This window comes from Acipenser ruthenus, chromosome 33 (genome assembly GCF_902713425.1).
Source record: "Acipenser ruthenus chromosome 33, fAciRut3.2 maternal haplotype, whole genome shotgun sequence".
Classification (NCBI taxonomy): Eukaryota; Metazoa; Chordata; class Actinopteri; order Acipenseriformes; family Acipenseridae; genus Acipenser; species Acipenser ruthenus.
This window is the reverse complement of record NC_081221.1, coordinates 1,977,610-2,000,410: the sequence shown is the minus strand read 5'-3', so window position 1 is coordinate 2,000,410 and position 22,801 is coordinate 1,977,610. Positions and strand designations below refer to the sequence as shown.

The following is a 22,801-nucleotide window of genomic DNA, read 5'->3' as shown; positions in this document are numbered from 1 at the left end:
TAAAAAGTTTTGAGATGGCAATTCTGGCCAATGGGGTGCGGGGCTGCTCAGGAGTGCCGGATGTTCAGTTTTGTCTTAAATCCTTGTCTCTTCTTGTGATCTCTTTTCTCCCTGCGCAGCTAAAGCTACCACCCTGTTCAGCAGCCACACCAAGTCCATCGTCTGGGGAATGCAGACCAGGGCAGTGCAGGGCATGCTGGACTTCGATTACATCTGCTCTCGGGTGGAGCCCTCTGTGGCAGCGATGGTGTACCCCTTTACGTGAGTGTCACCCTGCTTTAACGTGAGGCTAGGGTTAGGGTTCATTTAATAATTAATGATCATGAAGTCTACACAGTGCAACATGTTGCAAGCAACAACCAGTCATGTTGCTGTGATGCCAGGTGCATGCACAGTGTAGATGGGACTTTTATGCAAGTTGTCCTTGATTTAGGATTTTCTCCCTTAGTTTTTATTTATAAATGCATATGTAATCCTGCAGTAAAATAGTCTGCAAGTTTTTTTTTTTCTTTGTTTTCTTGTGCAGTGGGGATCACAAGCAGAAGTTCTACTGGGGCCACAAGGAGATCCTGATCCCAGTCTTCAAGAGCATGGGAGACGCCATGAAGAAACACCCAGAAGTCGACGTCCTCATTAACTTCGCCTCCCTGCGTTCTGCCTTTGACAGCAGCATGGAAACCATGCAGTATCCTCAGGTACGCAGGATGGGGTCTCTCTCTTACCAGGGAGGGTAGCTCGTCTGCTGTCTCCTCCACCTGGAGCTCGGAACACTGCCTTGCTTTGTAACCGTGAAAGACTTTTGGAAGCATTACAGCTTCACCTGCAGTCATTCAACCTCGGGGAGACCTGTAGAGCTTCTGGAGAATGATGCGGGCAGCAGTGTGGAGTAGTGGTTAGGGCTCTGGCCTCTTGACCGGAGGGTTGTGGGTTCAATCCCAGGTGGGGGACACTGCTGCTGTACCCTTGAGCAAGGTACTTTACCTAGATTGCTCCAGTAAAAACCCAACTGTATAAATGGGTAATTGCATGTAAAAAATAATGTGTAAAAAATAATGTGATATCTTGTAACAATTGTAAGTCGCCCTGGATAAGGGCGTCTGCTAAGAAATAAATAATAAAATAATAATGATGCACATTTGACTTTTATTTTTCTGTTGTCTCAGATCCACACCATAGCCATCATTGCAGAGGGCATCCCAGAAGCACAGACCAGGAAACTGATCAAGAAAGCAGACGAGAAGGGGGTCACCATCATCGGACCGGCCACGGTAGGAGCCCCCCAAAAAAAAGACGCAGTTCTTTAACAGCTGCCCCTATTGTAAAAGAATTGACTGTGAACAATAATGTAGCTGCAGTAGTTTCTTTCTAGTTGTAATGTAGTTGCAATTGTTTTAGTTGTTCCTCCCATAAAAATATACCCTTTGCCCTATGTTTGCTTGCTAGAAGCTAATTTTGGAGCAGCTAGGGTATTTGACAAAAGATATATGCATTATGAAATAGATACCTTGATAGGAAACTTAACATAGTACAGTTATGCATGTAGTGACTGAAGGGGATATATAAGCTATTTCTGCCCTCAGTAAGGCATGGGCCATGGTTTGAAGGAAAACTCTTCTGAATTCTTGCTGTTTCAGGTTGGTGGGATCAAGCCTGGGTGCTATAAGATTGGAAACACAGGTGGGATGCTGGACAACATCCTGGCCTCCAAGCTGTACCGTCCCGGCAGCGTGGCCTACGTTTCGCGATCGGGGGGGATGTCCAACGAACTGAACAACATCATCTCCAGGACCACAGATGGGGTCTATGAGGGGGTGGCCATTGGGGGGGACAGGTAGGGAGGGTCTACAGCAACGTTTCTCAAACGTGGCCACCAGCGTCATTTTTGTGCGGCCACAGCAGCTCCCGAGTAGCCCGCCATCAACTTCTTAATCAGTGCCGCTGTGCTGCTTAGTGCCCTAATCGCTACACAGGAAGGTAAAATTGTACCATGAGATGTATTCTGTAGTGCATAAAATCTACTCTGTAGATGCACAGAATAGTGTAGTGGTGTAATTTCGCATGACGTCTCAGGGTGTTCAATGTTTACCTTCCGGTGGATGTAGACGCAAAAGCAAAGCAGATGAGATTGCGCAGTGCCGTGCTGAAAATGCAGCGCGAGTAAGTTGGGAGAAACTTTTTTGAATGCGATGTGGGAAATGTAACGTTTTTAAAAAGTAATGCACATAAAATTAGGTGAACGAGAGAGAAGGCTTCAGTCAAGCTACATGAAAATAACAGTATGAATATCAAAGTTTTTTTCGATTTTAAATCAGTCGGCCTATCAGAAAATGTTTTGGAGTCTGATAACAGTGAGAACGTTGGAGACTCGCCATGTGGAACCAACTGCTAAGAAAATCGTAGCATGGAAGGAAGAAAAGTGAGCATTTCGGGGCCAGTGGGAAACGCAGTTTCTGGTGTTTCTGAAGCCAAGCGATGCAACTTCTGAGCAAGTTGCAGTGAGTGCTGTTTGTAAGAGGGAGATTAATGAGATCTAAATGTATGCAGTGCAGCGTCATTATAAGTTGCAAGGAACTACCATAATGACTTTCAATCTGTGCGGCTTGACAGCCAATGGAGTAGCAGCTATACAAAGCGCACAAGTAGGCGTGCTGAATTATTTTGAGATATTTCTTGTGCTGCTTATCACAAAAAGCAGGATATTGCTGCACTGCTATAATCGAACATTCCCCATCTTCCCTGTGATATTTGGAGCACAAATGAGCATGAAGAGGTTTGGGAAAAACTTTGCATATGACGAAGTCTGAATACAGAAATCACAGCAACATTTTGTGTAAAAGAACGCAGCGAATAAAGGCTGTAGTGTGATTAGCCCCTTTTTTTTTGTCTGATACTAACTCGTGCTGTTCATCTTGTGCAACAGAAAAAAATCAAAATCGAAGTTTTAGGTTACTGTAAAGTTGTGTTTGTTTCTTTTGTTATATTTCTGTGTGAGCCAGTAATTCTGGGCTTGTCTGCATATTTTCTAAGTCCTTGTTTAATAAGGGTATATTTATGATTTTGTTATGGAGTTGTACTATGTAAAAGCATTATTCAATTTAGCTCTGAATTGTGCAGCAAGTGATTTTAATTATTTTTTATTTGTTTGCTGACTGACCCTGAATTTTACCTGTTGTCAGTGCAATAATTATAAAAAAATGAAACTTGCAAGTATCTGTTTTATATCTCTAGTTTATTGTTACAAGAGCCAAGGAATTAAAATCCAGTAGACTGCTGTAATTTTGCTTTATTACAGAAATGATTTAAAACTATTTAGATATGCATATGTCTGCATATTAATTTCTCAGACAATTAATTTAGGAAAAATTTGCAGTGCGGCCACCAGTATGTGTTGGTGGCCACACTCTGAGGCCACCAAATAAAATTGTTTGAGAACCACTGGTCTACAGCATTGATTTCACTGCGTCTTACCATACGATCTATTAAAACATCTCTGGATTCTTTAATTTTGGGTCAGGACATCTCTTTCAAATAAATAAATAAATAAATTAAAAAAAATGACACATGGATTCACCCTGGTTAGCTAGGTCATCTTTGAAATCCCTTATTCTTAATAGAACTACCTTTTGACCATGTTTTTAGTCTTTAGTGTATGACTGAAGCCTTTTTTTTTTTTTTCCTTTTCTCTTCTCCAGATATCCTGGTTCCACATTCATGGACCATGTGCTGCGTTATCAGGACACTCCAGGGGTGAAGATGATCGTTCTACTCGGAGAGGTGAGGAACACTCCTCAGTTCACCAGTCCTCTTGGTGGTGGTGGTAGTAGTAGTAGTAGTAGTAGTAGTAGTAGAAGTATAAGAAGTGCAGTGCTGGGGAGTTGGCTTTGTAAAAGCGCATCTTCTGCTACGTTTTCCACAGATCGGTGGCTGTGAAGAGTACAGGATCTGCCAGGGGATCAAGGAGGGTCGGATCACGAAGCCCATGGTGTCCTGGTGTATTGGGACCTGCGCTACCATGTTCTCCTCTGAGGTGAGTGCAGCACAGTGCTCTGCAAGCCTTGGCAATACAACGCAAGAAGTTTAATTGGCATTGGTGAACATCCCTTGAATCCTAAAGGATGTTTTAAATAGAAAATTGGAACAATATACGTTGCACGCAGCAAAAGTATGTCAGTCAAATTCATTATTAATGTCTGGAAGGAAAAGAAATGCCATTCCATCTAATTAGAAACACTTGATCACAAATCCAGAATAATTCAGTTCGGGTCCACATGATGCCAGAGTTACTCAACGCTGATGTAGTCTGTGGTGTAGATCAGATTGAGTCTTAAATTTCTCTTATTGAATGGGTGATGGGTGTTGATGCATGGCTGTGTCTCGGTTCTGTTTCAGGTCCAGTTTGGCCATGCAGGAGCCTGTGCTAACCAGGCCTCTGAGACTGCTGTAGCCAAGAACCAGGCCCTGGGGGAGGCTGGAGCCTTCGTGCCCAAGAGCTTCGACGAGCTGGGTGATGTCATCAAGTACGTCAATAAGGATGTCCAAGCATGCACCTTTTTTTTTTTTTCTTCTTTGCTAATGCAGGTCTTTTGATTAATTTTAAAATAATTAAAAACAAAACTAGAAGAAGTTTCAGCTAATACCTTAATTTTATATATATATATATATATATATATATATATATATATATATATATATATATATATAATATATGTGTGTGTGTGTGCGTGTATATTTGTAATGTGGGCGGTAATTTTCTAGAAGGTTTTTGGGGATTCTGGTCTTTTAATCACGACTTAAGCTTTTTAGTCTGGTTTTATGTTATAATAGATATGTAGTGGTTTTACATCTCAATGTGTGTGTTTTGCTAGCGCCACAGTAGAGGACTGAGATTTTTTTTCTTCTCTCCTACCTCCTTCGTAGGTCTGTGTATGACGAGCTTGTTGCGAAGGGTGTGATCGTACCTGCAAAAGAAGTGCCTCCTCCCACAGTGCCAATGGATTACTCCTGGGCTCGGGTAGGTCTGCAGGAATTGCCTCCTCATCGAACTGAACCCACTTGTGTGTGTTGCATAACAGAATCGTGCTTGCGGGTGTAGGAAACAAGTTGCTGAATGGTTGTACAGCAATGTGAAGATTTTCTCCCTCTTTAGTTAAACAGTATTGCAAGAATTGTTGCTTCAGCTGTTATCTGATTATTCCCCCTGCTGAAATGGATAGAGTGGAGGTGTCCATGCATAAATATAACACCATTTGTTTTGGTTTTTTTTTTAATTATTTTTTTATATAACATATACATACTTATCTATCAACTCCCAAAGATGTGGAACTGTTTCCATCATAGTATGATGTCGTTCTCTCTGGTTTTAAAAATCCTATTGGAGAATTGCTTAGAACCTCCATGCTAATGCTACTCCTCCATCAGTCCACGTTCACAAATAATATGCCTTATTTATTCTATTCTTAGATCTCTGTATGCTGCTGATTTTAAGTTTGAACCAGGCATGTTTTTACTGTGTTTGTACATTGGAATTGTCTTTTTTTTATATATTGTTTTCCAGGAGCCCCTTCTCCATGAGTAAATCTCCTGGGTTAAATAAATACAAAAATGTATATCATATCTTAGAAGGATTCGATCCTAATCCCACTGTATGCAATTTCATGACCGTACAAACGTATACCTTCTCCTTATGGAGATATTTTCTCAGCATGGCAAGTAGACAGTTTACAGAAGAAAATCCAAGTTGTTCCACAATGTAACTCCCGGACTCCGCTGTGTCTGTGTAGGAGCTGGGTCTGATCCGCAAGCCGGCCTCCTTCATGACGAGTATCTGTGACGAGCGGGGGCAGGAGCTGATCTACGCAGGGATGCCCATCACAGAGGTGTTCAAGGAGGAGATGGGCATCGGGGGAGTGCTGGGGCTGCTCTGGTTCCAGAGGAGGTGAGCCCAAGAGAGGTTGCCCATGTCTGCTCTAGAGAGAACGCAATCCATGACTGCTGTCGAGAGAACGCAATAGGCTGTCCTGGACTGCTCTAGACTGAGCTTGAGAGGGAGAGAGAGCTTAATCCAGACTATTCCAGATCGTAATTCAAGGGGCCAGGTGTACTAGACTGGTGATTGACTGACGGGGCCCTATTTTTTAAGGAATGAAATAATTCCTAGCACAAACGTTAGTGATTTTAATTGGTTTCATTCTACAGTGGGGAGCTATAGGTAAAAGAGCATGCAATTTGCGTTCTGAGAATACATGGGCTAGTGTGGTGGCAAATGGGCACCAGTATATATTAGATGCTTTTATTTTTTATGTGTTGTTACTTTTGTAATTCTTTACTACTCTTTGATACTGCATACTACTTTTAACAGATATGTAAAGCGCTTTGAGATACTGTGGTATGAAAGGCACTGTATAAATAAAATACATTGCATATAAAGGGCATGCTTTGTAACGAGGGAGCACTGGTTTAGGCAGTTAGCATGAAAATAAGGACCTTTTTTAGGACCGTTTTTTATGAAGATCTTTACACCAGCGTGCGCTCTGCTCCCTGCAGGCTGCCTCGCTATGCCTGCCAGTTCATTGAGATGTGTCTGATGGTCACCGCAGACCACGGGCCTGCAGTGTCAGGCGCTCACAACACCATCGTCTGTGCCAGAGCCGGGAAGGACCTCATCTCCAGCCTCACCTCCGGGCTGCTCACCATCGTAAGTCCTTTTCAGGGGGGGTGGCTAAGAAACGGCTCGAAGATAAGGCAGGACCTTGAGGTTCTGCCAGGACTGAAGGGGTTAAACAGTACAGATAATAATATTAATAACATTCTTTGTGGCTCTGTGTTCTATAAAGGGGGACCGCTTCGGTGGTGCTTTAGACGCGGCAGCCAGACAGTTCAGCAAAGCCTTCGACAGCAGCCTCATCCCCATGGAGTTTGTGAACAAAATGAAGAAGGAAGGCAAGCTGATCATGGGGATTGGACACAGAGTCAAATCAGTAAGTGAACGCAGACAGGGTTTCCCTGGCACTAGATGGGGCTGTAGTGTCTGATTTTTCACAAAGTTTTTACTCCTGAATTGTTTGATTTTTAAATGCATCAAGAAATCGAGTAAACCAATGATTTAGTGCCTTTATCGTTGTTGCCATGCATTCTCTGTCCCAGCTGAGCAGAATTGCATTAAGTGGGCCTACACAGGATAAACATGGAAAAAAATCTGAGAATGTGAGAAGTTAATTTCATCTAATATACCCTATGGTAGTTCAATTAAAGGTGAAACAACTTCCATAGCTTGACTGTATATCAGTGTACTTGCATTTAAGCTGATGCATGTTAATATTCCTGTCTTTTTTTTTAATTTCAGATAAACAACCCAGACATGAGGGTTCAGATTCTGAAGGACTTTGTGAAGCAGAACTTCCCAGCCACCCCTCTGCTGGATTACGCTCTGGAAGTAGAGAAAATCACAACTTCCAAGGTAGATAGTCCTAACTGTTTTAGTTCATACCCCTCTCTATATGACCAGGGACCAGTGCTGCATGCAATACAAGTCTTTGTTTGTGTTGAATTTTCCTTCTGTGGTCTTGATAGCTAGTGTGTCAAACAACGGGGAAAAAGAAAAAAAAAAACTGGAATTTAAGTGTGTTCCCCCTTTTTTTTAAATTCTTTTTTCTCCCACAGAAACCCAACCTCATCCTCAACGTTGACGGCTTCATTGGCGTGGCGTTTGTGGACTTGCTGAGGACCTGCGGGGGCTTCACGCGGTGAGGAACGAACTTCCTGTGCTTCAGCGAGACTCTAACCAGTGCGGATTTAAATATAGAGCACAGCGAGGGGCGGGATTGTGCAAACCATGCAACTGAAAGGATCCGTTGAAAAAGCCTGTTAATCCATCTGATCTCCTGTTTTATTGTTGTGACGCTGACCTTCCTTTGTGGAACTTCTGTTTACAGGGAGGAAGCTGATGAATACGTGGATATTGGAGCTTTGAATGGCATCTTCGTATTAGGCAGGAGCATGGGCTTCATCGGTAAGCCAGTTTGTCTGCCCTTGGCTATCTCGGGCCTAAATAGGAATAAAGATACCCTTGGTAGTTCCATTTACAGGTCAAACGACATGGTAAATATTTGTTTATTTTGTTTTCAGTTGGGCAAACTTCCCATCTTGTATAGGCGCTTGTCTTTTTAACAGCAGCTGTATCGTACATCGGCTTGCTTGCATTTGTTTTTATTGCCCATGATCTTGAGTGGGGTGAAAAATCAGTTGCGATTCGTAAGTTAACAAAACCACATTTTGCTTTCTACTCACACAGGACACTATTTGGACCAGAAGAGGCTGAAGCAGGGCCTGTACCGCCATCCCTGGGATGACATCTCCTATGTTCTTCCTGAACACATGACCATGTAATATCAAAGAAGCCCTGGAGGGCCACCTAGTGGGCAGTTGAAGGATTGTTTTTTTTTCTGCACTATAGACAGCTGATGAACGGAGCTGGGGAGGGTTTTAGGTTAACTATATTATATTTTCTTCATATCCTGTGATGAGTGTAACATGACCTGCTTTAAAAAAACAACAACAACAATGCAACCAAACTGTGCGATCAGACCCTGAAAGGGGCGATTTGCTACAGTTTGAAGCTCTCAGTGTTACGTGCTACAGCAGTAGAGAACTCATTTAGCATAACTATAGCCTTGCTGTGTGTATCACTCTGTTGCTACAATGGTGTTTTTAAGAGGATCATCTCATGTAATGTTATCGATTTGTTCAATGCTAGCAATAGAAAAAGCCAAATAGCAAGGAATGTGTACAGGTTATAGATGTGTGTGAAAAATGAAAGCATGCATTTTGTGTGGTGTGAAACAAATTGCTAATCTAAGCAGTAGTTGTAAATAGCTTTGAAAAAGCATAAAGCTTGCAAATGAATGTGAAAAGAGATCTCGCTATTGACGATTTCATATACTGTAATTAGGAGGAAGACTGCTTAATTAGAAAACGGTTATCTTAAGATCCTTGCATCTTTTAAAATGGCTTTGTACAATAAAAGCTGTGCCACAAAATGCCACGTTTGCTAAGGCTGCTATCAGTATATCAACTTTTGGGCACTTTAAAAAGGACCATGCGTAGTGTAAATGAGATCTTGGTAAATTTAATGAATTGCTAAATGTGTAACATTTTATAAAAACCTGCTTTTGCAACTCAAACTACCAGCAGGGTAGCGTCTTACCACGGTAACATAAGGGACCACATCATCAAAGCTCATGGCGTTTTCTAATTGTAGCTCACTGTAGACTAGCTTTAGCTCTGTTACTGTGAGTGGGGTTTAAACAGGGAGCCTTCACTGGGATAGCTTTCCTCTAGCTGCTTGTTAATGTTGTCTAGATCCAAGATGCGTCACTTGTACTCCAAACACAGAGCAGTCTGCATTTTACTGTTGTATTTTATTTGATGTTAAATAAATGTGCATCAACATTATTATAATCTGGAGAAAAAGAACTGTAATAATGTTAAAATAAAGAAAACGACTTGGTTAAATACTGTGTGTGATATTCCTGCCTAGAAATTCATTCACTTTTTTTTTTTTTAACACAGAAATATAATTCCTGTCTTTTTTTTTTTTTTTTTTAATGGTTTAGACTTCCATGCACTCATGTAATTTTACACCAGTAAAATTTTTAAGATTAAAGAAAAACAGTAGTTATGTAAGCTATAAGCCTACTAGAGTGTAAATACCACATATAGCCATGCACGGACAGAGAAGCTACTAATATATCCAGGATCATTGTGGACCATCAGTGTATCGGTCTGAGGGCTCTCTCCCAGGGGTGAGGTAAATTGGTCAATTGCCTATCTCTGTCCACCTTGATTTTTATGCAGTCTTCTGTACAGAACCACCTGCTGGCCAGAGTGCCTGAGCTATCAAAATCAGACACCTTTCTTGACTTTAAAAAGACGATGCAGATTTTATGCATTACATTACATGTGTCAATTTCATTTTTATTAAGAGGTGAAATGGCAGCCATGTCAGTCCAGAGATGACAGACACCAAGACAAGGAGAGGTGATTTTTTTTTTTTTTTTTTTTTAAATTGGATTAACCAAGCAGTAACCGATTTCAAGCTTTCATAACCTCCCATCTCTTCTTCAGATGAAAGTAGAAAAGAGGTAATAATAAGAACTGTTCTTTTCTACTGTGAGCAAGATGTTTTAAAGGAAAACCACAGGATGTGACTAATATAATAACACCCACAACATCCCAGGCCAATGTGTTTTGGTGCTTGGCAGCATGTGGACTGAGATGAATGTAACACGCCCAACAGGTACACGTGTATCATATTTGGCAGTATTACCTGATAATAAGTAATAGGTTTTGGGCTGGGTGACGCACACTTTGAGGCTCGAATGAAGAAAGAATAATAAACAAAAACGAAACTAGACAAAGTAAAAAAAAATAAAAACACAACGAGATTATTATTTGTGTTCTCTGTATTCATTCGTGTTAATTATTCTTCTCGCTCGTTCTTTCAGCCTGCGTGTTCCCTGCAAGGATTCGTCACTTGACTTCGACACAGCTCGCAGGCGCACGCGTATTTCAAAGCCAGATGTACAAGAAAATTTCATAATTTTGAATTAAGTGCTCTTTCGTTTGGCGGACAATGGCATTGAGCAAGCCCTACACGACTAATAAACGAAAGTATGAGGCTTTAAACCAGACTGAGAGGAAGAGTTTGCGTTCACTGAAAACAGTGGTAAATCTGTTTCATGTGCAACAAATCGCTTACGCACTGTACTAGCCTACTGTGCAAAGCGAGCAAACGTAATTACAAAACAGTTCACAACACATTTTCATATGAATATCCTCCTGTATCAGAAGCTTATTTAACGACTCAAGCGAGTTTTGTATGGCAAGCATGAAATGTGGCAAACGTCCTTATTCAGATGAATTAATCTTTTTATACAATTGCAGTGTTGGCGCTAGACTAAAAAAAAATACATGTTTAAATGTTATATTGCAGGTCTAAAATTATTGTATTTATAGCTTACGTCTCGTCAGGGGCAGGTACTGTAATCCCTTTCAAAATAAATACAGTGCATTTGTCACAAAGTTCAACAGTTTAATACACGCAGCAGCCTGAATCAATCAGGTCAGTTATTGTATTTTGCTTTATAATAACTGAATATATTTTATTTAAAGTGCGTAATACATACAGTATAAACAGAAATAATGGGAAAACACCGGTGGTAAAGTTTAATACAAATGACAAAAACTGTGTATGTTCTATATCCCTGCACAACAATGCTAGTATTTAAAATGACTAGTTTTAATTAATTCTTATCAAATACTGCTGTCAGTAAAAGTTTTGTGGAGGCGTTATCAAAGTATAAGCAAAACCCACAACGCGACAGAAATTATGTACGTTTTTCATGTTTTTATTAAATCTTAGGTCTATTAAATAATTCAGGGATGATACCAACATAGTATTTTGTATTTACCCTTATGCATATATTATTGCGTCCAGAGAGTATACTTCTGCACAGTCAGCATCAAAACATTTAACGCGTGGAATAAATACACAATATAATCCCGATATTAAAAACTTTGTAAAAAATATTCGTTAGAATGAGATTTCAACATTCTAATTACAATATTTAAATTTTAAATTAACTGCGTGTTGAGATAGGCGTTGCCGTCTCTGTTGCCTAACCGAACAGCGTTTAGTTATTGTAAAACAATTCATTTTTTAGCCACTTTTCCAAATCCAGGACACTATATGCATGTTCTAAAAAATAACGAAGCTATTTACTAGTGGCTTTTATCCCTCAATTCTGAAATCACTGTTGCATGTAACGTCATTAGTTCATGCGGTAGGCGATTGTATTGGATGTGTGCGACGTCACTCTCGTTTGTGTGTTTTTCTTCTGGGCTATTTTTTGTAAAAAAAAAAAAAAAAAAATCTAGAATTGACAACAAAGATGGCAGCCGCAGCAACAAACCTAGAGGAACCTAACCAAAGCGCCGGCGGAGGTAGTAGCGGTAGCGGCAGCAGCAGCTCCCTAGCCGGGGACGGGGATTCGGAGGAGTCCGAGGATTTCACGTCCTCGTCCCACTGCTCAGAGCTCTCCCGCCGGCAGAACGAGCAGAGGAAGCTCGGTCTGTTCTGTGACGTTACCTTGGCCTTCAGCAGCGGGGCGGCCACCGGGGGAGTGCAGAGCTGTGAGATTTCGGCTCACCGGTCAGTCCTGGCCGCGGCGACCGATTACTTTACCCCGCTGCTTGGGGGACAGTTCTCTGAATCTCTTTCGGGCCGGGTGGAGATGAAAGAATGGAGTTCGGAACTAGGGCCCGACCCAGAGACTGTGGAGAGCGTCATTGAATTCATGTACACCGGGGAGATCCGGGTCAGCACTGCCAATATACACGAAGTATTGGAGCTTGCAGACAGGTATGTAAAAGACAACGATAAGCGAGATGTCCGTGTAGTTAGTATCGTGATTGCTTTGGATAAAAAGGATGCTTTAGTGGTATGGATGCAGAATGTATGCCATAACACTTACCGCTACAACCACCAGGTTAAGAATCTGCGTTTGCTAAACCTGGCGTTGCACAATCATGGCCCAAATAAGAATGCTTCAAAATGCAATTCGAGTACTCTGATCAATTTAAGTGTGTATATGAATTCGTGTTCTGCTGCCACAAACCTGCCGATGATCTCCTTTATTTCCCCCAATGCACCCCTGTTTATTTACAGTTTGCACATGCATGTACCGCTGCGTTGGGAAGAAGGTACGAAAATAAGATTTAATTGCCTTAGTGTATACGGAGTGTCGCCTACAGTGCATTATGCCATATGCATTATTGTTAGTGGTAGTATTATTGATATTAATTGGCTTTTGTCTTTTACAATGAGCCCACATGTTACTTTTCAAACCCTGAAGAGGTTTGTGGCGTTGCAGTTCAATCTGGCATGCAATAACATTCATTCATTAAAGAAAGGGTCAGTTTTCAGTTGGTTAGAATCAGATTGAATAAAATGGCCAACGCAGTGTAAAGTGATCTCTGCAGGAACCAATGTAGCATACACTGTCCCCTTCATTCTAAACTTAATTATTTATTAATGAGGTGAGAGAGCTGGGCTTTAACCACTGCATGCAGTGGAGCCCAATCGGGACATTTGCCTGGGTATAAAAATACTAAAAGAGACACAGTACATTCGTTTAATATCCCTACATTTAATATTTATTGGTGTTCTTTATTTGTTTGTACTAGTTTTAACAGCTATAGTTAAACAAAATCATATTTAGTACATATAAAGTCATATTTAGTACACAACTTTTAGTAGGTCATCTCTCGCGGACCATAGTTTCCCACTGTGAGCCTCCTGTCCAGTCCATTACCCAATTTTTAATTTACTGGTTTTATATTAAATAATATTACACAGTACACTCTCACTATAATGAACCTGTTGGGGTCCAAGCCTTTTGTTAATTATCGAGGGGTTTGTTATAGTGAAAGGACAATCAAAATGAACGATAAACTGTCGGAGTAAGTTAATGAGATGAGTTCATCAGATCCTCAAAGTTTTTGGTGGTTGTTGTTTTTTTCTATAATCAATTTTGCTTTGCCTCACAGGTGCTGAACAAGTAAAAAAAACAAGTGCTTTTTGACAACCTATATTCACGACAGATCTGCTGGCGTTACTCCTTTTTTCAAACGATCTATATAGTTTCCAGCTTTGTTGCAACGTGAAATGATTTTCGTTTCGTAGGCATAGTTACACAGCGTGCGTTTCTTATTAAGACAAAAGAGTTGACTTCACTGCGGAGGTGGCATCCCGCGCGTACAGACCGGGATGTTGACAGTGTGTTTTTATATTAACTTTTTCTGTTTTTTTTTTTATTTGGGGTCCAGGGGTCAGGTTTGTTGTAATGAAGGGTGTTATAGTGAGGGTGTACTGTGCATGTGTGTTAGCTTCATGATAATCTTAATACTTGTGCATTTAGATCTTAATTCTGCCTGTTTTTTTTGTTGACTTCCAAAGGTTCCTCCTGCTCCAGCTCAAAGAGTTCTGCGGGGAGTTCCTAAAGAAGAAACTCAACCTGACCAACTGCGTGGCGGTGCACAGCCTGGCGCACATGTACTCCCTGGACCAGCTCGCTCTGAAAGCCGCAGACATGATTCGTCGCAACTTCTACAAGGTGATCCAGGACGAAGAGTTCTACACGCTGCCCTACCACCTGGTCAGGGACTGGCTGTCGGACGCCGAGATCACTGTGGACTCGGAAGAGGTCCTCTTCGAAGCCGTCGTGAAGTGGGTCCAGAAGAACTTTGAGGAGCGTGAGAAGTACTTTGAGGAGCTCTTCAGGCTCCTTCGTCTGCCCCAGATCAAGCCTACCTACCTGACCAGGGTGGTCAAATCTGAGAAGATGGTCACAGAAAACGAGGCCTGCCTGAAGCTCGTCTCGGAAGCGGTCGAGGGCCACGCCATCCGGTTCGAGAACGCCAAGCCCGCCGACTTGGAGTACTGGGCCTCTTACATGGCCTCATACATGGCCTCCTTCCAGCCCCGCTTCGGCCAGAACATGGACGTGATCATGGTCGTGGGAGGTGTGTCGGAAGGCGGGGACTACTTGAGCGAGTGCGTTGGCTACTTCATCGACGAGGACAGGTGGGTCAATCTGCCTCACATCCACAACCACCTGGATGGGCACGCCATCGCCACCACGGAGTCGCATGTTTACGTGGCCGGGTCTATGGAACCCGGCTTCGCCAAGACCATGGAACGGTACAACCCGAACCGCAACACGTGGGAGCAGGTGAGCAACCTTCTCACCCGCAAGCACTCCTTCGGGCTCACCTGCATCAAGGAGATCCTGTACAGCGTCGGAGGGCACGGCAACTTCAGCCCTGGCTTCAAAGACGTCAGTGTCTACGAGCCGGAGCAGGATAAGTGGCACAACCTGGAGTCAGCGCCCAAGATCCTGCGCGATGTGAAGGCGATCAGCGTGGAGAACCGCTACGTGTACCTCACCGCGCGGACGCCGGTGGACGCGGACAACGAAGACGGCTTGAAGACCGTCACTACCCGCTACGACACAGACAGCCGCCAGTGGCAGGAAGTGGAGTCGCTGCCACTCATCGACAACTACTGCATCTTCCAGATGGCGGTGGCCGCCACCAACTTCTACCACACCGCCTCCTGCTGCCCCAAGAGCTACGACGACGCGCGGGACGAGGCGGTGAAGCAGAAGATCACCAGCAGGACCCCGGACGAGATCCTAGAGAGCTTGCCCCCGGAGGTGACGAGCAGCGAAGGGGCCGCCATCTGCTACTTCAGGGATGATGTATTCATCATCGGGGGCTGGAAAAACAGCGACGACGTCGACAAGCAGTACCGCAAGGAGGCGTACCGCTACTGTGCCGACAGGAAGCGCTGGATGCTCCTGCCACCCATGCCCCAGCCCCGCTGTCGGGCGACAGCATGCCATGTCAGAATCCCTTATAGGTATCTGTATGGGACTCAAAGGTACCCCATGCCGCAGAACTTGGCCCGGCAGCGGGACAGGATGCAGCAGATGCAGCAGCTGCACAGACGCACCCTCACCCTAAGGAGGCAACTACAGTCCCAAATAGAGTGTTAAGATGTTTCCAGAGTTCAAGCGTACTTCAGCAAGAACTTCAATTCCTTGGCGGGTGCATATTCTCCAGCAGTGAAGAACAAGCGTTAAGATGTTGGTTTGTGCCTGTTGGTGTCTGCTGGTTGAGCTAGTTACCATAGTAGGGACTAAGTGCATGCGTTAGACGTTGATGAAACAAATCAACTCTTTTTTTCTCTTCGTTGTTAAAAATCGTTATGATCTTGTGATGTTGAGGCTTTTGAAGGTTAATTTGACCTGAAAGCTATGTGCAATATATATGTTACTCCAACCAACTCTTGAGGAGTGACACAGTGAAGACTCTCTGGATTTTTTTAAGCAAAAAGGGGATTCGTTTCGAACTGACGAATGGCTTTCTTCAACTAAGACGTCTTATTCTGCTTGCACTTGTATATTTTGTATGTCTTATGCTTTAGATCTTAATGGAGACTGAAAGGGATAGAAAGCGTACAAATAGCTGCACTGCTTTCAAATACTTGGTTAAAATAAATTATCTTTGTGTGCAGTGTCAGTCATAGGGATTTTATACTAGCTACATTTTCAAAATAATCAATTGCTTAATGGTTTGCTGTTGTATGAACGCTTATCTTTCTCTATTGTTTGTTTATTTAGCAGACGCCTTTATCCAAGGCGACTTACAGAGACTAGGGTGTGTGAACTATGCATCAGCTGCAGAGTCGCTTACAACAACGTCTCACCCAAAAGACGGAGCACAAGGAGGTTAAGTGACTTGCTCAGGGTCACAGAGTGAGTGAGCTGGGATTTGAACCAGGGACCTCCTGTTTACAAGCCCTTTTCTTTAACCACTGGACCACACAGCCTTTAGGCATTGTTTGTACCTAAATCATTATTTTACGTGCTTACTAAATATTCTAGCACTAATCCAGAGATTCAATGGGAGTAGGTGTTACAATTGAACACTCTGGTGACCATTTTAGAAGTGATGTTTTTAGAGGAATAGTTAGTAAGCCTGGTAAATAATGATCTATGTAGAAATAACAGAAAATGACAGAGAACGCACATAATAGGCTATTGCACACAGGTTTGGGGTTTCCAATTCCTTTTTTTAAAATCAAATCAATTGAGAGACATGATAATTGTGATTGTTTAACTGCTTTCATTTTAAGCCAGTTTAAATGACTAACGGAGTAGTGACTTCAGTTTAAGCAATTTGTTGCCACTCAATTTAACAGAATACTGCCAGTTGCAATTTGTGATCAATGATGTGTTGGAATTGATTAAAAGGGAATGGAGATTGGTATTGCGAATTGATTTTAAAATGCAATTGGAATTAAAACAAGAATTGACCCCAGCCCTGATTGCACAGGAAAGAAATGAAATAAAATACTATAGTATTAGCATGTAAATGAAGAGGATTGCACTACATGCTGTCGCAGTGTGTATACAGCCCTTATGTATTGCTTCTCAAACACCAGTGACAAGGAGCAATGCTTGCATTGATCCCGTTCTGAACTGGATACAACTGACCAGATTCCCTGTTGGAAGCATTTCAAGTGTCTGCACCTGGTTTCAGCAGCATGCACTGGCAATATATCCGGCATTCCGGTTTGCATTCCCAGCTGATGGCAACCCCAATCCATAAGCAAAATCCCAGGACAAACGTAGGTCCCCCTGAAAAGTTCTATTGTTAAACCATTGTCACTTTTGTTTCTTTAATCAGTTATTTTGTATTATTATTGGTTATGGTGGTACTAACCTGCACGGACCAAATGTTTCAATCGTTTGTGTGCCACTTACATTCCACGCATATTCAAAGGGTTAAGGGGTGTTGTCTGTTTAACTGTTGCTTCACTTCATGTATTCTGGAATATAGAACTGTAAGCACTACTTCCAATAGCTATACCAGGATACAGAGGCTTGTCAGAAGAGCTGTTACCCGTTCGTGTATTGATGAGTTCTCATTCCGCTGCAGTGCCCTTTGGTTTACAAGTTCAGTGCACTTGGTATAAATAGGGGGCGGACCAATTTTTTTTTACATTACCAGCAAGAGAAACCTTCCCATTTGAGAGAAATACAATTACAGTGTTTGGACACTGGTGTTGATAAGCACTGTGCAAAAAATAAATAAAAATGAATACATTTTAAAGCTAGTTTATTTATTTTTTGATACTTTCTTTTAAAAGTTCAGGAATGTTACTTTATGATATCCTTATGTCTCTCATTTCTGCATTTAAAAAAAAAAAAAGCCCTTGATGACATCCTTCATAATCCTTTGCCTCGAACCAAGATCAATGTTGAACGTTTCCAGAGAAATGAGTGTTGGAGCTAAGAGATCATGTCGGTATAATTACTTTAGCAACACCAGACTGTTACTCAGTGTAAATGTTTAATACGTGGGCACAAAGTATAAATCGCTTGTATTTGCAATACATTTTTTTCTGTTTTATTGCTCTATTAAATTGACCTAGATGCAGAATTGTTTCTCTGTGTTTTGATGGCCGCAGTCAGTAAGGTAAGATATTTAAAGGTGTAGCAACTAAATCTTTTAGCTTCAGTATCCTGTTCTCCTAAATGCGCAAGCCTGCTAAAATGGCAAGTCATGTGTTAAGTGGAACTGGAAAAGGGCCGACAACGAAAGCAGGTGGGACTCTTAATTGGTGCGGACCAACATGGAGACAAGGGTTTCTCTGGCGTGGTTTTGTGCACTTTTTTTAAAATTGAAAAAAGTGTATTTGAAATTATCTGTAGAAGTTCAACTACACAATGAAAGGAGAGTAGTAAAAAAGAAATGCTGAAGCTATTTTAAAAAGGACTACGCCTTTAATATTTTCTGCCTGCGTGGACTTTGAGCTGAAAGCTTTTTACCGTTTCCTTTTCTTATATTAAATGTTAGTTACGTTTCTTTTTTTAAAGTGCTTTATGGTATTTGTCATTTGTGGCTTTTTTTTGTGATGCTTACATGAATTTGATGTGATCGTACAGTGGTAAAAACCTAGATATATAGAAATATATACAGTATAATGTATGTGCATTAATTGACCATGTTAATTATATCTGCCAGGTAAATAAAACGTAGACTATTAAAAATCTTTAGAACCCATTCCTATAGTAGTTTTATTTTTGTGGGATATGATTTATGATGGTGTGTGAGTACAATACGTTTGAACAAATTCACACCATATGGGGTGTACCCTTAAAAATATATTGTAGTAATTTTGCAAATTTCCCATGGTTATACTATGCATTTACCATAGTTTGCCATATCTCTCTAGGCTTTGCAATGCTTTCGTAACAGGATGGAGGATGGGCATGACCTTGCACACTGCAAGCGAGCGCCTTAACCACAATGCAAAAGAGCTTGGCTATGACCAAGAAAGCATGCCCAGTTCAATTCTAAAACTAATAATTACAATACATACCTGCAACTTTCCACATGAAATACCTGTTGATTTCTTAACTCACTTAGATCCATTATTTCTTTGTGAATTAAACAATATATATATATATATATTATATATATATATATAATATATATATATATACACATACACACTTAATTATTTCCTCATTAATATTTATAAGAAGAAAAAGACGCACAGTGGTTCTCACTCTGTTAATGATATAACTGATAAAACTGTTTGTTCTTTATTAAGGCCTAACCGGGTGTGTCTGTGTAAGAAAACTGGGCTCCAGGCCCATGTGTGAGCCTCAGGCTGACAGGAGGCTGGTGGAAGAGGACAGTTTGAGCTCGTCCCGCTGTGCGATGGGGGGCAGGGTATCCCTGGGCGCGGCGTACACCCGTACGTTGGGCAGCCCGGGGACCACACAGCAGCTCAGGGCACTGCGGTAGATGCTCATGTCATGGCCATCGTACCACTCGTCGGTCTTCTCGTCGTAGCACTCCACATTGAAGGTGGTGGTGAAGCCGTTGAAGCCGCCCACCACGAACAGGAGCTCGTCCACCACCTCAATGCCGAAGTTGCTGCGCGGGTTGAACATGGTGGGCACAGAGCGCCACGTGTTGGTCAGAGGGCTGTAGGCCTCTGCATTGCGCAGGCGGTTTGCTCCATCAAAGCCCCCTACCTGCCCATTGGAGGAGGGGGAAAGGGGAAAGAGGACAGGACTGGTGAATTTTTTTTTTATTTATTCTTTTACCTTTATCAGCACCAAATACATTTTTCTTTTTAATAAAATCAGAACACAAGCTGTATACATTGTATTTAGACTTTTGCTGGTTAACAAAATTAGAGTAAGTTATCAAAACAATGTTGTTAAAGAGAGAATTTAAATAACAGGGAGATGCCAGTTAAAAATGCTCAGAAAAATTACAAAGTAGCCTGTCCTCAAATGAGGACAATGCTGCTTAATGGGTTAAACAATTTCTTTTTCAAGGAAGGGTCAAGAAGGTGGCATGTAAATCAAAATACATTCAAATTAATGCAACCAATACTATCAAGTCCATCAAATCACAAGAAGCAATTTAGGAGCACCGGCCAAAACAAAAACATGTTTCAGCAACACAGATGTCAGTTTTGAAATTTTTTGATGGCTTAAGAAATTTGGAGCTGTTTGGATAACCCATTTACAAGTGTGTGTTACAATGTATTGCAGGTGTATCTCAACTCCAAACGCTACATAAGCAAAGGGAAGTAAGTTTCTTGAGAGTCTGTAGCAATTTTCTGTGTATATGTTGGAATTGTTCATCTCCTGTGTGCCAATAAATGATTGTGTAAGCGTGTGTGTGCACACCCTTATCTTTCCGCAGAAGACTGTTCCTTACCGCATAGACCTGCTCCCCATAAGCAATTACCCCCACCCCACTGCGCCTGCTTCTCATTGGGGTGATGATGGTCCACTGGTTCGTTTCAGGGCTGTACATTTCCGCTGTGAACAAGCACTCGTTCCCATTGAAGCCTCCGCAGATATACACCTGTTAAAAAAAGAAACTCTATTGATGGATGTCAAACCACTCATGTACTGTGCTATGAGAATTCTTAATTAGGCAAGGAAGGACTTGCCTAAAAAATAGTTTTAGTGATCGATTGTTAAGTGATACATGAGAGGAGGTCATGGGAGCATTGAGAGACAACGTGACAACCAAAGTGTGCCCACAATACTGTCATGGCCTGGGTTGTTTCCCCCTACTGATCTTTTAGGGTTTTAGGGAAGATCAGAAACTCCTTACTTGACTAGATTCCCACTTCCTTGACTAATTTCTACGAACGTTTCCCATACCCTTCCAAAGCACACCTCCGTCAACAAGATCTCTGTGAGGTGAATAGTTGGGATATCCTTGGTACAGTTCAGCACTCGAAAAGCAATCCACAACCCTTGTGCACCCTGTGTTCACCCACCTTGCCGTGGAGCGTGGTGGCGCTGGCGTCACTCCTCTGCTCATGCATGGGCGAGATGAGGGTCCACTGGTTGGTCTCGGGCTCGTAACGCTCGGCTGTGTTGAGACGCACGTAGCCGTCGAAGCCGCCCATGGCGTAGATGTAATCATCCAGCACAGTCACGCTGATATAGCAGCGGCGCGAGTGCATGGGTGCCACCTGGTGCCAAGTCCGCCTCACCGGGTCGAACTTGCGCACGCTGTTGAAGTAGTCAACGCTGTCAAAGCCGCCAATGCAGTAGACGAAGCCCTTGAGGTAGGCGGCGCCGTGGTAAGCCCGTGGGCTCTCCTCCTCACAGGTGACGTTGACCCAGCGGTCGGCCCGCGCATCGTAGGCCTCGATGGCGTTGGTGGGGCTACCCCCACTCCAGCCCCCAATAGAGAACAAGATGGCATAGGGCAGCCGCGGGCGCGTCAAGGGGTTGCGGAAGTCGGAGTTGGACGGGCCGTGCATGTTGAGGTCGTACATGGCCTTGAGTGCGTTGATGATGATGGGTTTGCAGTCCTCGCTGTCCTTCACGTAGTCATTGTTCTTGACATTGTTCATGAAGTACTCCGCGTTCATCAAGGACAGCCGCACCTGCAGGCGTAGAGTTACAGCATGAGTTATTATCAGAACATGTTCCTGCTTGATAATCCCGTTGACTGTACTGGGTTGCCCTAATTAAAAGAGGGCTGAAGGATAAACTGTCAAAGGTATGTACTCTAATTCGTTTGATTAAACAGTTGCTTAGAACAGTCCTCCAACTGAGGCCTGGGGAAATTCTGTAAGCATCTCTTCTGTAAAACATTGTGTATTTCTTTCGCCCTGTTGCGGTGAAAGACAGGCCGTGTGATACCTACAGATAACATAAATTAGACATTTACTTTCACTGCAGTTCTTGCTTTTGATTGGTCTTTTATTGCTTTTAAAAAGGGCACCCCTGAAACAAACATGTATCGTAGAATATAAGGTTGATGGTAATGCAGCTCTGTATTGTTTGATTGAATGACCCCTACGAGACAGTGAGAGGCTGGTACCTTGGGGAGCAGCGTGGAGATGAACCTCTTCCGGTGCTCGGGCAGGTGGCCGATCCACTTCAAGATGCCGTCGAAGACCACGTCCTCCTGCTTGACGTTCAGCTCGTCCTTCTCGATGATGTCCCGCAGCTCGAAGAAGGCCAGCTCCAGGAACTCCTCGGACACCTTGACCATGTCCTCAAAGTGGTGCAGGATGAACATGTAGGCTTTGTGCCGCAGGTCTGGGCAGTAGTAATAGTCGGCGAACTTACAGATCCCAATGCAGTTCTCCAGACAGAGCTGAGACTCCAGGAACTCGCAGCAGGCTCGCACGATCCCCAGGATACTGAACTGGTCGGCAGCAGCCAGAAGCCGCTCCACGTTGTCGGTGGTGACAGGCACCGTCCGCGTGTAGGCGTACTCCACAATCAGCTTCATCATGTCCGGCGAGACCCCTGGGATGTTGTAGACCTTCTTCTCTGTGTTGTTCCAGCCACTGGTGAACAGAGCCCTGCAGATGACATATAGAAGACTAGGGTGACCGTGTGGTTTTCATTTAAGAGGACTACAAGTACCAGAATGCATTGCAACATGAGTTCGAACAACCCAGGCTGTGTTCGGCTACAACATTGGTCAAGTTGTCCCGGTGAACAACCTGGGGCATTACGGCCACCCTAAGTGTGACAGAATAATATGATTCTGAATAATATTATCCAAGTTTTCAATCAAAATATTCAATAAATGCATAATTATTAAAGTAGTAAAAAAATAAAAACTTCCCAAATATCTAGGTACAGTCACCATGGGAACAAGTTTCCGA

At 42.7% G+C, this 22,801-nt stretch overlaps 3 protein-coding genes across 7 annotated transcripts in view; 2 read left to right on the top strand and 1 right to left on the bottom strand.

Annotated features, from left to right (window-relative positions):
- LOC117433394 (ATP-citrate synthase) overlaps positions 1-9,510 on the top strand; it is a 31,558-nt gene extending 22,048 nt beyond the window's left edge. For all 5 annotated transcript variants that reach the window (XM_034055594.3, XM_059006564.1, XM_059006562.1 and 2 more), the window contains 15 exons: positions 120-261; positions 527-695; positions 1,164-1,268; positions 1,635-1,831; positions 3,693-3,774; positions 3,917-4,027; positions 4,390-4,517; positions 4,918-5,011; positions 5,781-5,935; positions 6,544-6,694; positions 6,834-6,977; positions 7,343-7,456; positions 7,660-7,742; positions 7,932-8,008; positions 8,291-9,510. In XM_034055594.3, coding sequence (XP_033911485.1) covers positions 120-261; positions 527-695; positions 1,164-1,268; positions 1,635-1,831; positions 3,693-3,774; positions 3,917-4,027; positions 4,390-4,517; positions 4,918-5,011; positions 5,781-5,935; positions 6,544-6,694; positions 6,834-6,977; positions 7,343-7,456; positions 7,660-7,742; positions 7,932-8,008; positions 8,291-8,385 — 1,847 coding nt within the window. In that variant the 3' untranslated portion in view covers positions 8,386-9,510. The remainder of the gene's footprint in view (positions 1-119; positions 262-526; positions 696-1,163; positions 1,269-1,634; positions 1,832-3,692; positions 3,775-3,916; positions 4,028-4,389; positions 4,518-4,917; positions 5,012-5,780; positions 5,936-6,543; positions 6,695-6,833; positions 6,978-7,342; positions 7,457-7,659; positions 7,743-7,931; positions 8,009-8,290) is intronic.
- Positions 9,511-11,642: 2,132 nt separating this feature from the next.
- Positions 11,643-18,690, top strand: LOC117433519 (kelch-like protein 11). The gene is made up of 2 exons (XM_034055840.3): positions 11,643-12,418; positions 14,015-18,690. The coding sequence occupies exons 1-2, from the start codon at positions 11,949-11,951 to the stop codon at positions 15,612-15,614; spliced, it is 2,070 nt and encodes a 689-aa protein (XP_033911731.1). The 5' UTR covers positions 11,643-11,948; the 3' UTR covers positions 15,615-18,690.
- A 470-nt stretch (positions 18,691-19,160) lies between these two features.
- On the bottom strand, positions 19,161-22,437 carry LOC117433303 (kelch-like protein 10). The gene is made up of 4 exons (XM_034055438.3): positions 22,003-22,437; positions 20,945-21,562; positions 20,371-20,520; positions 19,161-19,673 (listed from the first exon to the last, which is right to left on the bottom strand). Exons 1-4 carry the CDS (start codon positions 22,420-22,422, stop codon positions 19,299-19,301), a joined length of 1,563 nt encoding a protein of 520 aa, XP_033911329.1. The 5' UTR covers positions 22,423-22,437; the 3' UTR covers positions 19,161-19,298.
- Between the last annotated feature and the right edge of the window lie 364 nt (positions 22,438-22,801).

Coding starts and splice junctions, on each gene's coding strand:
- LOC117433519 (XM_034055840.3), top strand. CDS start 11,949: ATGGCAGCCGCAGCAACAAACCTAGAGGAACCTAACCAAAGCGCCGGC. Junction 12,419..14,014: donor GTATTGGAGCTTGCAGACAG/GTATGTAAAAGA, acceptor TGACTTCCAAAG/GTTCCTCCTGCTCCAGCTCA.
- LOC117433303 (XM_034055438.3), bottom strand. CDS start 22,422: ATGATGAAGCTGATTGTGGAGTACGCCTACACGCGGACGGTGCCTGTC. Junction 21,563..22,002: donor TCTCCACGCTGCTCCCCAAG/GTACCAGCCTCT, acceptor CTACGCCTGCAG/GTGCGGCTGTCCTTGATGAA. Junction 20,521..20,944: donor CCACCACGCTCCACGGCAAG/GTGGGTGAACAC, acceptor TTTTTTTAACAG/GTGTATATCTGCGGAGGCTT.